This window comes from Leuresthes tenuis, unplaced genomic scaffold, assembly GCF_036924035.1.
Source record: "Leuresthes tenuis unplaced genomic scaffold, fLeuTen1.0.hap1 SCAF_17, whole genome shotgun sequence".
Classification (NCBI taxonomy): Eukaryota; Metazoa; Chordata; class Actinopteri; order Atheriniformes; family Atherinopsidae; genus Leuresthes; species Leuresthes tenuis.
The window spans coordinates 13286487-13294645 of NW_027325371.1; the positions used below are offsets into that span (position 1 = coordinate 13286487).

Sequence of the window (8159 nt, forward strand, 5' to 3'; positions counted from 1 at the left end):
GAGCAAATGCAAACACACTCGTATTCTGTATGTTTTCTTTCATGTTGATCACAAAGGGAAAATTACATACTTTTTTCTTCAGTAACAAATTAATCAGACGTTTCAGTGTCATCGATCTACCAAGCAGACTTTTTTTAGCTGCAAAACAACTAAGAAGAAACTGTCAGCTCTTTTAATAACCATTTTAAGCACTTGTGATGGAATTTCTCATGTTTGCCATGCTTGCTTTACCTAAAAATACGAGTAAAGGTAATCAAATGTTGAAAAAGCTTTGTATAATTATAGTGTTCCAAGCCCAGGGTGCATTCCTCACCATAAAGTGCTGAAGGGCTGCCGTCATTGTTTGGTTTAGAAAATATTTAGGGAAAAAAGAAAAATCTTTCCCGAAACCCAGCTTGACATCTTCAAATATTTTCCCTTGTTCACATCCCAAAGATGTTTGGTTTGCCATCAAGACACCAGAAAAATTCACCTTTCCATTATAAAATCAAGTAATCAATTCTCTAAACAGCTGCTGAATAAATGTAAAAGTTGATAACTACTCAAATAAAAGCTGTTGCCATAGCACTTATTTTCATAATAACACCGCTAACTACTTTTAGTGCATGCTGCAGTTAAACCGGTCAAGTCGAGGATCTGAATTCTTACCAGCCAAATACTTGGGGAAAATATTTTCAAAGAGGACAAAGAGGGAAAGAAAAAGGAAGACTTCAAAAGAGAAAAAGAACAGAAAGAATTTTAAGAGAAAAGAAACAAAAAAAAATCAGAAATAAAAAAAGTACAAGTCAAAAGTGAAAGGAGTAGGAAAAGAAAAAGAGAAACAACAAAGCAAAGGAGAAAAATAACCTGAAGAATAACCTGAACCTAAGGCTACTTTGTGAAATTGAAAAAAAAAAATAAATAAATAAATGTACATTTAAGAATTTAACTTATTTATTACATCTCCATTACAACTCTACTCAAATACACTAAAAGGAAGGACTCGCACCCCGTTACAAAAATAGATTAAACATATCACAGGTCGAAAAGACAATCATTCAGAACTAATTTCATTACAAAAGACAGTTTGATATGTGCACTTTTTTTTCTTTTTCCACAGGTAACCTTTAAAAATATTCACAATATGATCCTTTGGCCCGCAGAGCTTTGTGACAACATGCTTACCAGGCTCAAAAAAGGTCGTTCGGACTGCTAGTCACACTCCAAATAAATACATCACATAACAATACAAAAATACACTATGTTGGCCGAGAACATCTTCAGAATGAGGTTCTCAGACATTCAAACATTACCCTAAACATGATCACATCATACAGAGTGAGTTCAGACTGCCGACTAGATTGTGGGTCACAGCAGCTTGAGAACTTGTAGATATCTCAACCACTGCCCAAAAAGGATTAACCTAAGTGAGCGAGAATTGCACCTGAAGCCATCTCCGACTACAACCAATCGCTCTTTGTAACCAGTAAAAGCTCACACAGCTGAGCCGGTTCCAGGCTTCTCACTTCGCTGGTCTTCACGGCTCTGAGCTTGGTAGTGCACCGACGCCGAGGAGAGCGCAAAAGGATAATGACAACGAAAAACCTCTCCCTCATCACGGTTCTCCAGTTGTCGCTAAGCGTGCTCGTACCGCTGCATACGCGACTGTCCTTCCTCGGCCGCGTGTCTCTCTGCGTGAGACACGCAGCTGAGCCAGCTGCGGCTGGTGGGCATCTCCCCGACAATCTCCCACGTGTCGGATTCGTCGCAGTACCTCTCGATAGTGTCGTGATATCTGCGAGTAAAGAGGGATCAGCATTCAACAACAGTAAATTCAACATTTGAAGAAGAAAACACACAACAGGAAGCAGAAAAAGCCGCTCACCGGTCCCAGCCCTCTTCTCCTCCCAAGACATAGATCTTGCCGTCCACTACCGCAGCGCCTGGCCGGTAGCGCCGCTCCTTCATAGGAGCACACATTGTCCACTGGTTAGTCTTGGGATTGTAACACTCCACTTTGTCTGTGTTTTCCGTTGAAGCATGCCATCCACCTGAAAAACAGAAGAGATGTAGGCGAAAGGACTCCAACCATTCTTGGGAAACGACCAAGGATGAGGGCTGAGGAGGCACTGACACTGTTACCTATGACATAGATCTTCCCTTTGAGTGTACAAGCAGCTGAACCAGAGCGAGCAATCTGCATGGGCGCAACCTCCGTCCATGCTGCAGTTTTAGGGTTGTAAACTTGTGCGAGGTCTGTGCCGTCACCGTCCTCTAAAACCGCACCACCTCCAAGGACACAAACGCATCAACATGCAGACATTACGTTTGTAAACCACAAGACTTTGAGTTAAAAGAACTACGTGCACGTTCCCTACCGGTGACATAGAGCAGACCATCAAGCGCCACCACTGCAGGACTTGTGACGGCCATTTTTACAGACTCCGTGAACTGCCAGGAGTTGGTGTGGGGGTTGTAGCACTCCACAGAGTCCAGACGAGAGCGGCCCTCCCACCCTCCAACTGCATACACAAAGCCGTCCAACATCACCAGGCCTGAAACCAGATGATGGACAGACTAAAAATCAATCAATTTGGTCAGTGTTGACACATACAGCTGAGCATCTAATGTCCATGTTCACTGCAGTAAATTGACAGCATTCTTGCACTTTTCTATTACCTGTTTGTGGTGTGGTTTATGTTTATGCATTTAGCAGACGCTTTTATCCAAAGCGACTTACACTGGTAGGCAGATAAGGTAAGGGGGTCTTGCCTGAGGACCTAGAACCTAGAAAGGTGGCAATCTTACCATTACACTATCCCAGTCCAACCATCTTTGAAACTATGATTTAGCAGAGCAGTGTGTTAAGCAGTTCTGCACATGTTCAAAGCACACAACTGATGTGGGCTCCCACAAACACCACAAACTCGCTCAAGCAGCTGTGCCCAAGGGATAACCCGAACTGCAAAATGAAGAGAGCTTAATTGAACCACAAGACTCTCCACGCCAACACAAGCAATTGTGGAGGCGATTCACTGGGATTCACAGTCGGCAATAAAAAGAACTTTTGAGGTTCTTACATGAACCAAACAGTGAAGATTAAACAAAACAAGATCATGCACGTGCAGAACATTTTAAGTGAAAAGCTCCGAAGAGAAGAGCTGGGGTGCGGGCACTGTGTGAAATTAGCAGTCCAAGCAGACGTCTTTGCTTGAGAGTAGCAGCTAAATGCTACATTAACTGTTGTGATGTAAGCACATCGCAATCTCACGTTCAATTATTAACGGTTTCGTTGCATTTTGGTTAACTAGCGAGTCCTGAATTTTGTCCCCCCGAAGAAGAATGTATGGCATAAAAATAGAGGATGCCTCTTGTTCTGGTGCATCTATTTTCAGTCCCACAGAGTAGTAAAAGTGCAACGCTAAATCGGTGCAGGATCGCTAACCTGCCCTAAAAAATGTGAAACTGATATCACTGCACCGCTGCTGTTGTCTATCATACATAAAAATACTGTAGAATCATCTCTCTAAAAGAGAAGCCTTAAATGTTGCATGGAAAGGCAAAAAAATGTGTACGTCTCCATGAGATGCATGAGGCGAGCCTAACACAGGAATGCTTTAGCCTCTGATCAGCCGTCTCTCTGGATGCAGGACTTTGCAGAACCTGGGCTGTGTACTGAAACTGCAGAGGAACAATGAGAACAACCATAACTGGAGGAGAATTTAGTTGAAATGTGGCACAACAGCAGACAAGAGGAGCAGATCCAAGAGCCAAGTTGGCAGCCTCTTACTGTGCTTCTTACAGAACTGTATGTGCTTACTGGAGTTCCTACACACTGAATTCATTTTGTGAAGAGTGAGCAGCACTTCATGGAGGTTCGAAGGCTGCTCAGGATTAACACCGAAGAGGATGGATTCTGTACAGAGCTGCAATATTCACCACAAACACCCACCTCGTCTTTTATCAGGTAGTTTTACAAACTTTTACCAGAGACGGTCTATAATTGATCAGTGGAGTCCCTGCCTCCCCTGCTGGTGGGCTCCCCTGCTGCTGGGCTCCCGCTGTGCTTATGCATCTCAGCAGGACATACGCACCACCAGAACGCAAGTTGTTTGTCTGGGAGGATTTACATTCAGAACGCAGATTTATTTCTGCTTCCCTCAGACTTTAAGAACTGAAGATCCTTCACTGTGCGGATTCAGAGCGACACAGACAAATATCACCGTGCAGGTGTAAATGCACCCTTACCCAACTCGGAGCGCGCTACATTCATGGGAGCCATCTCCATCCAGGAGTCGAAGCAGGGGTCATAGCGCCACATCTCTCTGCTGGCAGAGCCGTCTGGAAACTCCCCTCCGGCCAAATACAGAGTCGAGTCTGCAGAGACACAGGCAGAGGTGGATAAAAACACCAATGCTCACGTTATTAGGCTCGTTTGCTCATTTTAGAGAAAGTTTGGACCCAGAAGGACCTCACCTGACACGACCAGCCCGTGTTTGCTCACAGCAAAGGGCAGGCACGCCAGATTCTTCCACTGGTTCGTCACGGGGTCGAAGCTCTCGACGCTGCGCAGCACCACCTTGTCATCCTCCCCGCCAACCGTCACTATCACTTCAGCTGTCCCTGTTGCCATGACAACAAGAGTAGAGGATCAGAGGAATGTGGCCTACTGCCCTTTCAAAACATGTTCGTCTAAATACAGAAAGTGTGTGGTGATCATTTTCATTACTGCATAATCTGATGATTACTTTCACCGTCAACAGATGCATCATTTGGGCTTAAACATGTTAGAAAACCTTAAAAACACACTCCTCCTTTGCAATGTCTTGTTTTCTAACAGACAGAAAAAGGTTTATGGAAATCCAGAATTCTTAGTAATCAAAAATAGCCAGAGCAGATAAAACAGTGATGAGCTCTCATGCCTCCTAAGACATTTCTGATGATTAACCTCAAACTGAAACAAGCCAGACTCTCCCTCAGCTTCCAGGGAACGCACAGTTGCAAAACACCCAGCACCCTTTACTACTGTGTGATCAAGAACATGCTGATGCTGCGACAAAGTTGAGGCGCTCACCGGATTTTCTTTGTACGCACTCTCTCTGGGCTCGCTGCAGACTGAATGTTGTTAAAGCAACGCTTCAGTGGAAACGGGTGGAATTTGTGAGCGTGTTCACCTGTGGACCTGCGAGGCCTCGCTCTGGAGCAGTAGAGCTCTCCACGGCGGTCCTTCAGCAGCAGGTAGTCCTTGGCCTCAGAGATGAGCCTCTGGCAGGCCTGATTCTCGCTCACCACATCCAAAGACTCGATCACGTCATGGAGGTAGTAGGGGCTGATGAGGGGCAGGCGGATATGCTCGAGCACCTTCGAGAAAAGACAGATTTTCAAAATCAGCTACTCATCCTCACTACTGCCACTGTACTCCTAATGTAATGTACTGAACCAGCCTTCCAGATACAAGTGGAACTCTTTAGTAAACTCTGGGTCTTTCGATCAGCCCTCTCAGAAAAGGTTTTGCTGCCAATAGTATGGATGCCCTGATGACAGCTGCCAATTAAGGGTCTGAGCAAATATTTATTTATAGTGCTGCGCAACACATTTTCACATTTATGCCAACAGAGTAGCTTCTGTGATCTTAAAGAAAGATTTCACATGTGTCGATAACATTTTGTCTTGTGCGAGACGGTGTTCTGTTTCAGATGACAAGTCAGCGTGGATCAGTGTGGAACAAGTCGATGTGAACTGAATAAAAGAACTTTAAAGCTCATCTGTGTGACGTGCATTAGATTAAATGCCTTCTGCACAGATAAAACATACATCCACAGGAAAGAACAGGACACCAGGTACTGCTTCAGCCTGTGTAAACTCTGGGTAATCTGACCTTTTCAAAGCTCTGCTTGCGCGAGGGACATTTCTTTAACCACAACATGACGGCCTCAAACACCATCTCCTCTTTGGGTACATTGAGATGGTCATTGGCGATGATCTCGGTCAGTTTGTCCACACACAGGGACAGGAACTCCTCCTGGAGGAAAGAGAATACAGCAACATTATTCATGAAGGTTAATCACTTGTCGGCCACGTTAGTTTGACTGCAGACAAGGAGGGAAGATTTTATTTGGAACCCACAATACTGCCAAGTGAGAAGTGAGGCGCCTTAGGACTGTTTTTAATTGCTCAGGGAGTAGGTGTAGGCAATGTGATAAACAGAATTGTAAAGAATTGATTCAGCAGTGTTTGTCAGATTTCATCAATATCAAGTAAAAAATCCTCATAGCTGGCTGGCTGCAGCTTCACAAATGTGACTAAGCTTTATCTGTAATGTACATAATACCACACTGAATATTCTGGGGCAGGTTTGGATAGATTCAACAGAAACAACAGGAAGTTTCCATCAGGCTCTCACCTGCTGACAAACGCTGGTGAAATGCTCCAGAATGTAGTCCATGCTGCGTTTCTCCAGCACCTTACAAGAGTGGGCCTCGGCAAAGCAGTGGATCCCCACACAGTTCATCTCGTCCATCTGGCGTTCCATAAAGCGACAACAAGCCTCGCGAACAGCCATTACATCCAGCAGGTTGGCTGCTGCCAGCAGCGCCTACAAAAGAAACAAATCAGCACCGAGCATGCATGAAGGGTGGAAAGGAAGGGGTGTGAGAGGACTCCCCACCTGAACGTTTGCTTTTGAGATGTAGACCTCTGATGTGTAGGCGTAGCTCACAAGCATGCCAATCATCTGAGGTTCAACACCATTGATGGCAACACGATCCTGTTTGGACTCTATCAGATCAGCTGAAAACATCGCCTGAGGAAACAGAAAGGAGAAAAGACCACAAGTGGAGATTTTCTAGCACTTGAACTGCAGTCATCCTGACCGTCCCTGCAAATGAACCGGAGTCCTGTGCTTGACCCAACAGCGTAGAGAGGTGGGTTTACCTGGAAGTAGGAGCTAAAAGAAGCCAGTACAATGCGATGACAGGGGAACTCCTGTCCTCCACAGCACAGAGTCACATCACAGAAGGCGTTGTTGAGCCGCAAGCTGTTGAGGCCCTGCAGGACTGTGTTAGGGTGCCTGGTCTCCACAAACAGGTAGTCCTCGCTGCTCTGAGAGGCAGGGGGAGAGACGGCAGCAGCAACGGGGCTGGCCTCCTCCTGGACCTGGAAGATGGCGTTCATAGTGGACGGCAAGTGCAAACTGACGGCAATTACTTCAGCCATATCTGACTGTGTTAGTGGATCCTTGGAGGCAGACAGACAGGACAGTTAGGTTTTGATGTGTTGACCTCAACTTTATAAAGCAAATTGTGACCAAGTAACTCTCTGGAAGTTAATTCCAACAAGCTCTAATTCAGGAGAGAAATTGATCAAACTCGGGCGGCAACAAGGCGGAGAAGCTCTGAGATTGTCTCACTAATGAGGCTTAGCTCAGAAGCAGCGGCGCAAACGGGCGACTTTCCACCGAGTTAAACTACTCGGTAAGCTCAGGAAAATACAAACGATGTACAAACAGGTGTAAATAAACGCTCATCAATTGCAACACCCATGCACAATACCTGTAAACCATAGTCGTGACTGCTACAGTGCGAACACACTCTCCCACATATAGTACAAACCAGTTTCAGTCAGCAATCTTTAACGCCTCTCACCCGAAGCCCCGCCCACCTCCGCTCCACCACTTTAAAGTACTTGGTGCTCGAACGTATAAACCTTGGCTAAAGACCCGCCTTCCCTTACCCTAAGAACCAATCACCAACGCCCACAGAGACTACTAACCAATGGTAGCAGTGCATTTCTCCCACTTTCACCAGTCTCCGATCCAATCCAATGGACCTGTCAAGAGGCTTCGCCTCAGGTTACTTCCTGCTTCGTGTTTACTTCATACAGGGGGTCGCCCACAATTTTGACACTTGTTGGTCTCTTATTTAACTTAATTATGCTTTACTCATTGTTAGTCCCCATACACCAGAAGACCCCAAAGCCCACTTGTTTTTGGGAATCCGATTATTCCGTTTGATCCGTAATGATAGATATACATTACTTAACGATCACATATACATTAGTGTTATGCCTCCTTTATATATGTATTTAATCAACCTGAGCATTTTATGTCAAACGCCAACTATTTATCTTTGTATTAACTAACCTTTATTTATACGGGCAACATCACTTAGACATGGGGTCTC

At 45.1% G+C, this 8159-nt stretch overlaps 1 protein-coding gene across 3 annotated transcripts; it reads right to left on the bottom strand.

Moving 5' to 3' along the window:
* Window positions 1-921: 921 nt before the first annotated feature.
* LOC140273476 (kelch-like protein 24) lies at window positions 922-7645 on the bottom strand. Of its 3 annotated transcripts, none has more exons than XM_072369061.1 (12): window positions 7590-7645; window positions 6913-7215; window positions 6647-6781; window positions 6383-6574; window positions 5858-6001; window positions 5154-5340; window positions 4456-4602; window positions 4228-4356; window positions 2358-2534; window positions 2122-2268; window positions 1865-2030; window positions 922-1774 (listed from the first exon to the last, which is right to left on the bottom strand). In XM_072369061.1, the coding sequence occupies exons 2-12, from the start codon at window positions 7192-7194 to the stop codon at window positions 1615-1617; spliced, it is 1866 nt and encodes a 621-aa protein (XP_072225162.1). In that variant the 5' UTR covers window positions 7195-7215; window positions 7590-7645; the 3' UTR covers window positions 922-1614. The 3 variants fall into 3 exon arrangements, with proteins under 3 accessions (XP_072225162.1, XP_072225160.1, XP_072225161.1); XM_072369059.1 differs by having other exon boundaries at window positions 7530-7618; XM_072369060.1 differs by lacking the exon at window positions 7590-7645 and having other exon boundaries at window positions 6913-7522.
* Window positions 7646-8159: the final 514 nt, after the last annotated feature.